Source organism: Pristiophorus japonicus, chromosome 2, assembly GCF_044704955.1.
Source record: "Pristiophorus japonicus isolate sPriJap1 chromosome 2, sPriJap1.hap1, whole genome shotgun sequence".
NCBI classification, from domain to species: Eukaryota; Metazoa; Chordata; class Chondrichthyes; family Pristiophoridae; genus Pristiophorus; species Pristiophorus japonicus.
Window position 1 is genome coordinate 90,676,769 of NC_091978.1, and position 13,310 is coordinate 90,690,078.

At 45.6% G+C, this 13,310-nt stretch overlaps 1 protein-coding gene across 1 annotated transcript in view; it reads right to left on the bottom strand.

The window, feature by feature from the left end:
- LOC139228820 (probable E3 ubiquitin-protein ligase HERC1) overlaps positions 1-13,310 on the bottom strand; it is a 426,955-nt gene that overhangs the window by 25,795 nt on the left and 387,850 nt on the right. The window contains exons 67-68 of the mRNA XM_070860235.1: positions 3,836-3,912; positions 903-1,155 (exon numbers count right to left, since the gene is read on the bottom strand). Coding sequence (XP_070716336.1) covers positions 903-1,155; positions 3,836-3,912 — 330 coding nt within the window. The remainder of the gene's footprint in view (positions 1-902; positions 1,156-3,835; positions 3,913-13,310) is intronic.

Below are 13,310 nucleotides of genomic sequence, written 5' to 3' on the forward strand. Positions count from 1 at the left end.
ATAATTCAAGACAAATAACATTAGAAAAAGTGTCCACACTATCCAGCCCAGCTCGACTGAAAAAACATTTTTTTTAACAATAAAGCTCGTTATATTTGCTGATTCATATTGTATGGACAATATGAACAAAACTGCATAAAATTACACAATGGTGCCAGGAATGCAGAACTTCAGTTATGTGAAGAGACTAGAGAACCTGGGGGGGTGTTCTCCTTAGAGCAGAGAAGGTTAAGGCGGCCATTTAATGGAGGTGTTCAAAATCATGAAGGGTTTTAATAGAGTAAATGAGAAACTGTTTCCAGTGGCAGTAATGTCTGTAACCAGAGGATAGATTGAAGGTAAAAGATCCAGAGGTGAGATGAGGAAAAAATTTTTCACGCAGCGAGTTTTTATGATCTGGAATTCACTGCCTTAAAGGATGATGGAAGCAATAATAATTTCAATAATAATTTTCAGAAAGGAAGGATAAATACTTGAGGGGGAAATATTTGCAGGGCTATGGGGAAAGGGCAGGTGAATGGGACTAATTGGATAGCTCTTTTAAAGAGCCGGCACAGGCATAATGGGCCAAAATGGCCCCTTCTGTACTGCATCACTATAAGCTCATATACTAAAAGAAACAAGAAAACAATCCTGAAATTAACTATCACTCTAAAATTGAAGTCCCCATGCCGTGCACTATTCCATCGGAAAAGAGGGCAGGCTACTTCCAGGTTGAGACTAGAAATACAACATATTGCGGATGCCAATATCCACTATTCCACCATACAGCGTGCTGACACACAGACCATTCATTTCAGTATTATGCCTAACATTTCAATGGCTCGAGTCTCCTAATGCAAATCAGTCCAGTTGGCAAAGGAGATTACAAAATTCAATCAGAAACTTGGCACAGTCCTTACCTCCAAGAAATTTTCCTCTGTTATCCCACTATTGTCTAAATGCAAGATTCCATACAAACTCCGAATGTAAAGCAAGTCAACCTCCTCCAAATCTTCAGAGGTGAGTGGGATTGAGCAGAGCTGTTTCCACACAAGTGGGGCTAGGTGTAGGTCCAATGGTTTCTTGGTCCGAATAGCCACAGCCATCAGGATTCCCAAAAACTTAAACTGCTGGAGATGCTCATCAGTGCAAGCTGATGGGTTAAGTAAGAATCTGAAAGAAAATGCAGAGGGGTTTAATTTGAGAATTTTTTTCCCCACACTACTTTAAGTCTCCTAGCACCACATGCCATTTAATGGCCACTAGTGTCACCATGTGATCTGTACTTTGTGGCCCTGAGTCTACTCCCCAAGAAGTGTGGCCGCGCCAGGCGCGTATGATGTGTGCACGCACCTGAAAAGACTTTGCAAATGCCGGTTCTCGGCGCACAGCGCGCAATACGCATGCACCGAGAACCGGCTTTTGCGATGTCAAAACTGCATCCCTGCAAGAAGGATGTTAGGTATGGAAGAACTCCACAAGTCTGAGTACTGTGAGCTAAAACTGATGTGACCTTAGTCTCTTTAATACAACTCCAGAGTGCCTAAGCAGCATGGCAGACAACCTTTTATACTCCCTTGCACGATGTGTGCAGGTGACTCTTGGGCCTCCAACAGTTGCGCCCTCTAATGGCAAGTCTTGCACAGTTACAATGTTTACATATATAACAAAGGACATCCGTGGGGCAGAGATTGGGCTATTTGCCCAACTCTTGCCCAGCGAATGTCCTTCAAACTATTACGCATGGTAAAAGCAGACATATAGTCTACTTTTACCAGAAAAAGAGTTTAAAACATGGAAAAATTACATTTAATCCTTCATTTTTATATTTAAAACGTGTCCATTAAAGGAAGTTTATTGTTAACCCTATTAAAACACATTAAAAAAAATTCAAATAAATATATTTTTTTCTAAAACATTCAATTACATTCAATTTCAATTAATTTTAACTATGTGAAGTGTTTTTTTTAAACTTGTGTTGTGTTTCTTGTTTTTTTTGGGTATTCTCATTGATAGTAATGGGAGCTCATACTAACAGATTATCGTATTATCAATGAGAATACTAGATGTCCAATGGTGGTCCAGGCCCATGTGATCCCAGGTTATGAATACGTATCTGGAAGACATGTTCCCGTATGCTGCAGAGAGAATGGAGGCCTCTGACCGGAATCCTACATTCATCCGGGACCACCAGGTATTTTCTTAAAAAATGTTCTGGTCAGAGGCATTCGTCCGAAGGAGGCCTCCGACCGCAATTTTCCCCCCATTGAGATTTGCCTGGTAGTTCAGTCACATTCTTCTCCTTTGTTGGATTTGCGTCTCCTTTCAACATCATGGCAAGACCAAGATATATCAACTCTTAAAATGTGTCAGCCTTGGTTTAGTGGTAGTACTCTTGCCTCCGTCAGAGGTTTGTGGGTTTAAGTCCCATTCCAGAACTTGAGCACGTAGTACTGTTGGAGGTGCTGTTTACAGATTCAACATTAAATTGACACACACAGTCTGTCAACCTTCGTCGCCTTCAGGCCAGATCCATGACCATCCCATCCTCTGTCATCGAACTATAGTACGTGGACGACGCTTGCGTCTGCGCACATTCAGAGGCTGAACTCCAAGTCATCGTCAACATCTTCACCAAGGCGTTTGAAAACATGGGCCTAATACTGAACATCCGTAAGCCAAAGGTCCTCCGTCAACCTGACCCCGCCACACAGCACTGCCCCCAATCATCAAGACCCATGGCACGGCCTTGGACAACCTGGACCACTTTCCATACCTCGGGAGCCTATTATCAGCAAGGGCAGACATCGACACCGAGGTTCAACATCACCTCCAGTGCGCCAGCGCAGCCTTCGGCTGTCTGAGGAAGAGAGTGTTCGAAGATCAGACCCTGAAATCTGGCACCAAGCTTGTGGTCTACAGGGCTGTAGTGATACCCGCCCTCCTGTATGGCTCAGAGATGTGGACCATATACAGTAGACACCTCAAATCGCTGGAGAAATACCAACCAGGGATGCCTCCGCAAGATCCTGCAAATCCCTTGGGAGGACAGACACACCAACGTCAGTGTTCTCAATCAGGCCAGCATTCCCAGCATCGAAGCAGTGACCACACTTGACCAGCTCCGTTGGGTGGGCCACATTGTCCGCATGCCGGACACAAGACTTCCAAAGCAAGCGCTCTACTCTGAACTCCTACACGGCAAGTGAGCCCCAAGTGGGCAGAGGAAATGTTTCAAGGACACCCTCAAAGCCTCCTTGATAAAGTGCAACATACCCACTGACACCTGGGTGTCCCTGGCCAAAGACCATCCTAAGTGGAGGAAGAGCATCTGGGAGGGCGCTGAGCACCTCGAGTCTGGTCGCCGAGAGCATGCAGAAAGCAAACACAAGCAGCGGAAGGAGCGTGCGGCAAACCAGCTCCACCCACCCTTTCCTTCAACGACTGTCTGTCCTACCTGCGACAGAGATTGTAATACCCCTATTGTACTGTTCAGTCACCTGAGAACTCACTTTTGGAATGGAAGCAAGTCTTCCTCGATTTCGAGGGACTGTCTATGATGATGATGCACTCTCAGCTGGATGTAAAAGCTCCCACTGCATTATTCAAAGAAAAAGAGGAGAGATCTCCTGGTATTCTGACCAATATTTATCCCTCAACCTACTTTACTAAAACAGATTATCTAGTCATTAATCTCAGTGCATTTTGTGGGGCCTTGTTATGTACAAATTGGCTGACATGGTTCGATACACTACAACAGTGACTATCTGGCTTTAAAGGGATGTGCTGAGGTAGTGAAAGGTGCTATATAAATGTAAATTCTTCCATTATTAAAATAAAGCATCTGTTTCACCTGTCTCTGTTGCTACCAACTTCTGCAGTGCCATTTGGTGTTGAAATCAGTAGATCAACCACTCCCGTCTCCAATTCCTGGAAAATAAAGGTAGAAATGTAAATTGTTGCTAATAGAAATTGCAGTTCTTATCAAAACATATTCGCTTAACCATTTACATTTCATATTACAGGGCTAGGAATTACATAGCATCCCGTTTGGGGTGCTAACTTTTCAGGGACGCAAAAGTACCACCAGGCGAAAAATAATTTTTGTTCTGGAAACTTCTGTTTTAGTGCTCCAAGAGGGAAGTGGAGCGCTAAATCAAACGCCATCACTTCCGTTAGAGCGCTAAAGTGAGTGAGGGGGCGGTAGTGGCAGAGCCCGGAGCAATGTTCCGTGCACGCTGCCGTCTTTGGAGACTCCTTTCCTCACTGAAAGGGAAAGGCCAATGTTGGTTTGAATCAATCCTCATGCTATCATAGTGGGTCTGCGGGACCTGCGCTGCATGCACAACAGCCCCAAGTAATCTACGAAAGTGCAGGGCTGAGTGTTAAGTCAGGACGCACCAGAATGGGAGGAGAAATACATTTTGCCCAACCTGACCACCACTGCCTTTAAATATCTCTACCCAAGTGGTCAGGTGAGGTGACAATGCCTCTTGCAGCTGCCGTTGTTGACGCCCGGCGATGCTGCAGGGGTCGGGAGCGAATAGCACATCCAGGGAGGTAATGGGGCGTCACGATCTACGATCGCAAGACGGTAAGTGTTAGCACCAGCGCAAAACTGCCAGGGAAATTTGCGGGCGTTGGTGAATTCGCGCACCCAGTTGGTAACCCCTTCGTGCCCAGTTACTGCCCTCGCAAGCGCTAACAGGAGGTGCAAACCAGGCCAATTTCTCCCCGAACATTTACACAATATATGGTTAATATAAGATAAAAGATTTTGATGGAATTTATGACAAATACTCTATTTTAAAGTGACAGAAAGCCTAAGAACATAATTGGTAACTGCATATAATGTTTGGTATGTCTTCGCCACATCAATAACAAATTGCATTTATATAGCGTCTTTAATGTAAAAAAACAACCCAAGGTACTTTACAAAGGCATAATAACAAAAATGAATTCAACAACTAAGGTCATGTTTACCAATAGTGGAGTGAATAGAAAAGGGAATGCACAAGAGGCCAGAGTCAGAGGAATAGAGAGAGATTTGTAGGGGAGGATACAGGGCTAGAGGAAGTTACAAAGATTTGGAGGGGATAGGCCATGAAGGATTTAAACACGAGGATGAGAATTTAAAATTTGAGACACTGAAGGACTGCGAGCCAATGTAGAACAGCACGGACAGAGGTGACCAGTGAGTGGGACTTAATTCGGGATAGGATATGGGCAGTAGAGTTTTGGATGAGCTGAAATTTTATGGCAGCTGAAGATTCGCCAGGAGAGCATTGTAATAGTCAAGTCTAGAGTTCATACAGTCGTAGATGAGAGTTTCAGCAGTAGATGGGCTGAGGTAGGGATGAAAGCAGGTGATGTTATGGAGCTGGAAGAAGGTAGACTTTGTGATGAAGATATAGGGTTGGGAACTCATCCTTATTCCTTACCATGCTTCCTGAATATTGAATTATCTATGCTTCGCAGACCCATAAGTTGTATCATAACACACATCTTTTGTCTCTCTCCTACTTTCTATGCTCCACTAGACCCTCCTACCATTCTTCCTCATCTAACTAACAGCATAACCTTCTAATCCCTTCTCCCTAATGTGCTTATTTAGCCCCCCTTTGAATGCATCTATACTATTCGCCTCAACCACTACCTGTGGTAGCAAGTTCCACATTCACACCACTCTCCGGGTAAAGAAGTTTCTACAGAACTCTCTATTTGATTTCTTGGTGACAATCTTACATTTATGGCCCCTATGTTTATTCTTCCCCACAACTGAAAACACTCTCTCTGTATCTACTCTATCAAATCCTTTCCAAATTTTAAAGACGTCTATTAGGTCATCCTTCAGCCTTCTCTTTTCAAGAGAAAGAGCCCCAGCTTGTTCATCCTTTCCTGATATGTATAACCTCACAGTCTTTGTAAATCATCTGTGGAGAAGATGAATGAAAGAAGAATTTAAATGTTCTAAAATAATGTTGATCTAATTTGTTTGCAATTGAGTACAACACATTTATAGAATAGGTGCTTAACAGTGGTACAATTACTGGTGTGCCAACACTCTGATGAATGACAGCCAATAGATTGGTGTTGCTGTGAAGGAACTATGTGTGATTTGAAATCCAAACAGCCATTTCTGGTGCTCAGACTCGTACAGTTAGCATGGACGGAGGACACAATTAAGTACCTACCTGCGCTGATTTCTTAACTCTCCACAAGCGTTTTCTGTGCGACCACAAGTGGCCACATACGCTGGCCTAAGTTAGTTTGGAGCAACGATTAGCTGTCCAATTTGGCTTAAATGGTCAAAACGGGCATAGATGGTTGATAACGCCCCCTTTTGAAAAAAAAACAAAACTAAAAAAAATCCTAACTAACTCACTTACACTGGCGCAAATTGAATGTGCAAAATGGAGATTTTTAAGATACTCCAGAAAAATCAAGTTGCTCCAAAAAAAACGGAGCAACTCCTGGGCAAATTTGGGCCCAAAATTCCATTTGCCATGTTCTCGACCATTGACTTAGCCTGTCAATATCCCCTTGAAGCCTCTTTGCATCCTCTTCACGACTTACATTCCCACCTAGCTTTGTACCATCAGCAAACTTGGATATATTACATATAGCCCCCTCATCCAAATCATAGATATAGATGGTGAATAGCTGGGGCCCAAGCACCGATCCTTGCGGCACCTCACTAGTTACAGCCTGCCAACCCGAAAATGATCTGTTTATTCCTACTCTGTTTTCTGTCCGTTAACCAATCCTCAATCCATGCTAGTATATTACCCCCAATACCATGAGCCCTAATTTTGCTTAATAACCTCTTGTGTGGCACCTTATCGAATGCCTTCTGAAAATCCAAATACATCACATCCACTGATTCCCCCTTATCTATTCTACTAGTTACAACCTCAATCAAACATGATTTCCCTTTCATAAATCCGTGTTGACTCTGCCCAATCCTATTATTATTTTCTAAGTGCCTTGTTACCACATCCTTAATAATAGATTCTAGCATTTTCCCTACGATTGAAGTCAGGCTAACTGGTCTGTAGTTCCCCGTTTGCTCTCGCCCTCCTTTCTTAAACAGCGGGGTTACATTCGCTACCTTCCAATCTGCGGGAAACTTTCTAGAATGTATGAAATTTTGGAAGATGACAATCAATGCAGCCACCATCTCTATAGCCACCTCTTTCAAAACCCTAGGATGTAGGCCATCAGGTCTAGGGGAATTATTGGCTTTCAGTCCCATTAATTTCTCCAGTACTATTTTTTTTTACTGATACTAATTTCTTTCAGTTCCTCATTCTTGCTAGATCCTTAGTTCTCCACTATTTCCGGGAGGTTTTTTGTGTCTTCTTCCGTGAAGACAGACACAAAGTATTTGTTTAATTTCTCTGCCATTTCTTATCCTCCCTGTCTCATAATGGCTATAAGATCAAACCTATTAATTTCTATCTGCGCTATTAATTCATCTATTCTGTTGCGAATGCATCATGCATTCAGATATAGTGCATTTAGCTTTGATTTTTTTTACCCAAAACTCTGCTCTGGAGCCTTGACATTTCTCTTGCAGCGTTTAAATTTACTCTTTCCTGAATCCTATCACCACCCCACCCCCCCTTCATTAGTTTAAAGCCCTGTCTACCGCCCATGTCATTCGATTCACTAGGACACTGGTTCCAGCGGAGCCCGTCCCAACGGAACAGCTCCCTCTTTCCCCAGTACTGGTGCAGTGCTGTATGAAGCAAAACCCCTGCCTCCCACACCACTCTTTGAGCCACGCATTTAACTTTCTAATCTGCTTGTTCCTATACCAATTGGTGCATGGCTCAGATAACAATCCAGAGATTATTACCTTTGAGGGTCTTCTTTTTAATTTGGACTCTAACTTCTCAAACTCTTTCAGCAGAAGCTCATTCCTAGTTCTAACTGTCGTTGGTTCCTATGTGGACAACAACTTGATCCTCCCCTTCCCACGCCATGTCTTTCTCCAGCCGTGAGGAGATGTCTTTAACGTTGGCAAGCAACACAAACTTCGGAATTCCTGATCGCGGCTGCAGAGAACTGCATCTATCCCTCTGACTATACTGTCCCCTACCTGCTCATCCATCCTGCAGGCTTTTCCCTCATCCACAGCGGCAGCAAAAACCTCATACCTATTGGATAAGGGCAAAGGCCGCGGCTCCTCCAGCACTGCGCCCAGAGTCCCTCCTACCTGTCTGAGTTGCAGTCACACCCTCCTGTCCCTGTACCACTATCTAACCTAAGGGGTGTGACAGCCTCCTGGATCAAAGTGTCCAGGTAACTCCCCCTCCCTGATGCCCTGCGATATCTGCACTTCAGACTTCAGCTCAATAACTCTGAGACATTTACTGCAAACATGGCTGTCCGGGATCACAATGCTCTCCACAAACTCCCACATGCTGCAGTTACCACACACCACCTGCCCTGCCATCTCTAACCTTCTTTTACTTATTAATTAATTAAAGCTTTTATTCAATCGATATTTTAGTTTTATTGTTTAATTATTTTATCTATTCTAAGTTATTAATTCAATAAGTACGAGCAAGTTACAGTTTCTCAGCTCTTAATTTAACCCCCTTCCCTAACTTAGAGAGAAAATAAAAGCTGTAATACTCACCAACCAATCACCTACCTGCTCTCCTGTGATGTAACGCTTTGATATTTTTTTTCCTGCCACGCTCTTTTTAAACTGTCCTCTCCGGCTCCCGCTCCTTTTAAACTCTCCTCTTCTCTCCGGCTCCCGCTCCTTTTAAACTCTCCTCTTCTCTCAGGCTCCCGCTCCTTTTAAACTCTCCTCTTCTCTCAGGCTCCCGCTCCTTTTAAACTCTCCTCTTCTCTCAGGCTTCCGCTCTTTTTAAACGCTCCTCTCCATCTCCTGCTCTTTTTAAACTCTTCGCTCCGCTCCTCTTCGGCTCCCGCTCTTTTTAAACAGTATAGGCCCCAACAAGATCTCGGCCATCGTGCTGAAGATTGTGCTGCAGACCTCACCGCGCCTGTAGCCAAGCTGTTCCAGTACAGCTACAACACTGGCATCTACCAGATAATGTGGAAAACTGCCCAGGTATGTCGTTTCCACAAAAAGCAGGACAAATCTAATTCAGTCAATTAGAGTCCCATCAGTCTACTCTCAATCATCAGCAAAGTGATGGAAGGTGTTGTCGACAGTGCTATCAAGCAGCACTTACTCACACCAATAACCTGCTCACCGATGCTCAGTTTGGATTCCGCCATGACCACTCGGCTCTAGACCTCATTACAGCCATGGTCCAAACATGAACAAAAGAGCTGATCTCCAGGAGGTGGTGAGGTGAGAGTGACTGCCCTTGATATTAAGGCAGCATTTGACTGAGAGTGACATCAAGGAGCCCCAGTAAAATTGAAGTCAGGGGGAAAATTTTTCACTGGCCAGAGTCATACCTAGCACAAAGAAAGATGGTTGTGGTGATTGGAGGTCAATCATCCCAGCCCCAGGACATCGCTGCAGGAGTTCCTCAGGGCAGTGTCCTAGGCCCAACCATCTTCAATTGCTTTATCAATGAACTTCCTCCATCATAAGGTCAGAAGTGGGGATGTTGGCTGATGATTGCAGTGCTCAGTTCCATTCACTACTCCTCAGAAAATGAAGCAGTCCATGCCCACATGCAGCAAGACCTGGATGACATTCAGGCTTGGGCTGATAAGTGGCACTTTACATTCGCGCCACATAAGTGCCAGGCAATGACCATCTCCAACAAAGAAGAGTCTAACCACTTCTCCTTGATATTCAACGGCATTACCATCGCCGAATCCCCCTCCATCAATATCTTGGGGGTGGGGGCGGGGTCATCATTGACCAGAAACTTAACTGGACCAGCCACATAAATACTGTGGCAACAAGAGCAGGTCAGAGGCTGGGTATTCTGCAGCGAGTGTCTCACCTCCTGACTCTCCAAAGCCTTTCCACATCTAGAAGGCACAAAGCAGAGTGTGATGCAGCTCGACACCATCCTGGACAAAGCAGCCCGTTTGAATGGCACCCCATCCACCACCTTAAACATTCACTGTCTCCACCACCAGTGCACTGTGGTTGCAGTGTGTAACCTCTATAAGATGCACTGTAGCAACTTGCCATGGCTTCTTCGGCTGCACCTCCCAAATCTGCAACCTCTGCCACCTAGATGGAGAAGGGCAGCACGCCCATGGGAGCACCATCACCTGCAAGTTCCCCTCCAAGTTATACACCATTCTGACTTGGAAATATATCGCCGCTCCTTCATTGTCGCTGAGTCAAAATCCTGGAACTCCTTCCATAACAGCACTGTGGGAATTCCTTCATCACAAGGACTGCAGCGGTTCAAGAAGCCGGCTCACCACCACCTTCTCAAGGGTAATTAGGGATAGGCAATAAATGGTGGCCTTGCCAGCGACGCCCACATCCCAAAATGAATTTAAAAAACCCTCAAAGTTCTCTTCTTTCCCTCCTTGCAGAATAGAGCGCACAATAACAAGGAGAGGCAGAGAACCGGAGGTGGCCCTCCAGTCTTCAGTAACTTGACACCAGCAGAGGAGCACGCCCTTGAAATCTCTGGAGTTGCAGAGCTGCTGGCAGTGAGAGATGTAAAGAGGGGGAGCTCCCAGCAACCTGGTGACAGAATTAAATCTCATACAGCCACATGGCATACAACAGTTACTCATATGATGACTGATGTCAGGAGCCAGTGAAATGTCATCATGTGCATAACGGTAATATTACCCATTCTTATCGTATCAGTCAGTCGAGGAGGCGGGAGCTCGGAGCAGCGCGAGTCCGGGGTCGGCGAGAGGCCTATAAAGGCCAGCGGGAGTCGAGCAGTTCGTCGAGGAGGCGGGAGCTCGGAGCAGCGCGAGTCCGGGGTCGGCGAGAGGCCTATAAAGGCCAGCGGGAGTCGAGCAGTTCGAGCAGTCAGTCGAGGAGGCGGGAGCTCGGAGCAGCGCGAGTCCGGGGTCGGCGAGAGGCGTACCGGTGCAGCTACAGGGAGAAGGCAAAGATACAAAGGTGACGTCACAGCCTAGGGGGTAAGTGATTGGCTGGTGATTGGTGAGTAGTTTTTCTTTTTCTTCTTATATTGGTCAGTAACTTTTAACATTGTTATTACCAGTTTAAGTGTATCTAAGGGTTAAGACATGGCAGGGGAGCTCGGTCGGGTGTTATGCTCCTCCTGTACCATGTGGGAACTCAGGGACACTTCCGGTGTCCCTGACGACTACGTGTGCGGGAAGTGTGTCCACCTCCGGCTCCTGACGGTCCGCGTTACGGAATTGGAGCTGAGGGTGGATTCACTCTGGAGCATTCACGATGCTGAGAATGACGTGAGTATCACGTGTAGTGAGTTGGTCTTACCGCAGGGAACCGGGTCCACAGCCAGATAGGGAATGGAAGACCAGCAGGAAGAGTAGTGCAAGGAAGGTAGTGCAGGGGTCCCCTGTGGTCATCCACCTGCAAAACAGATACACCGCTTTGGGTACTGTTGAGGGGAATGACTCATCAGGGGAGGGCAGCAGCAGCCAAGTTCATGGCACCGTGGCTGGCTCTGCTGCACAGGAGGGCAAGAAAAAGAGTGGGAGAGCGATAGTGATAGGGGATTCAATTGTGAGGGGAATAGATAGGCGTTTCTGCGGCCGCAACCGAGACTCCAGGATGGTATGTTGCCTCCCTGGTGCAAGGGTCAAGGATGTCTCGGAGCGGGTGCAGGACATTCTGAAATGGGAGGGAGAACAGCCAGTTGTCGTGGTGCACATTGGTACCAACGACATAGGTAAAAAAAGGGATGAGGTCCTACGAAACGAATTTAAGGAGCTAGGAGCTAAATTAAAAAGTAGGACCTCAAAAGTAGTAATCTCGGGATTGCTACCAGTGCCACGTGATAGTCAGAGTAGGAATCGCAGGATAGCGCAGATGAATACGTGGCTTGAGCAGTGGTGCAGCAGGGAGGGATTCAAATTCCTGGGGCATTGGGACCGGTTCTGGGGGAGGTGGGACCAGTACAAACCGGACGGTCTGCACCTGGGCAGGACCGGAACCAATGTCCTAGGGGGAGTGTTTGCTAGTGCTGTTGGGGAGGATTTAAACTAATATGGCAGGGGGATGGGAACCAATGCAGGGAGACAGAGGGAAACAAAAAGGAGACAAAAGCAAAAGACAGAAAGAAGATGAGGAAAAGTGGAGGGCAGAGAAACCCAAGGCAAAGAACAAAAAGGGCCACTGTACAGCAAAATTCTAAAAGGACAAAGGGTGTTAATAAAACAAGCCTGAAGGCTTTGTGTCTTAATGCAAGGAGTATCCGCAATAAGGTGGATGAATTAACTGTGAAAATAGATGTTAACAAATATGATGTGATTGGGATTACGGAGACATGGCTCCAGGATGATCAGGGCTGGGAACTCAACATTCAGGGGTATTCAACATTCAGGAAGGATAGAATAAAAGGAAAAGGAGGTGGGGTAGCATTGCTGGTTAAAGAGGAGATTAATGCAATAGTTAGGAAAGACAGTAGCTTGGATGATGTGGAATCTATATGGGTAGAGCTGCAGAACACCAAAGGGCAAAAAACGTTAGTAGGAGTTGTGTACAGACCTCCAAACAGTAATAGGGATGTTGGGGAGGGCATCAAACAGGAAATTAGGGGTGCATGCAATAAAGGTGTAGCAGTTATAATGGGTGACTTTAATATGCACATAGATTGGGCTAGCCAAACTGGAAGCAATACGGTGGAGGAGGATTTCCTGGAGTGCATAAGGGATGGTTTTCTAGACCAATATGTTGAGGAACCAACTAGGGGGGAGGCCATCTTAGACTGGGTGTTGTGTAATGAGAGAGGATTAATTAGCAATCTCATTGTGCGAGGGCCCTTGGGGAAGAGTGACCATAATATGGTGGAATTCTGCATTAGGATGGAGAATGAAACAGTAATTTCAGAGACCATGGTCCAGAACTTAAAGAAGGGTAACTTTGAAGGTATGAGGCGTGAATTGGCTAGGATAGATTGGCGAATGATACTTAGGGGGTTGACTGTGGATGGGCAATGGCAGACATTTAGAGACCGCATGGATGAATTACAACAATTGTACATTCCTGTCTGGCGTAAAAATAAAAAAGGGAATGTGGCTCAACCGTGGCTATCAAGGGAAATCAGGGATAGTATTAAAGCCAAGGAAGTGGCATACAAATTGGCCAGAAATAGCAGCGAACCTGGGGACTGGGAGAAATTTAGAACTCAGCAGAGGAGGACAAAGGGTTTGATTAGGGCAGGGAAAATGGTGTACGAGAAGAAGCTTGCAGG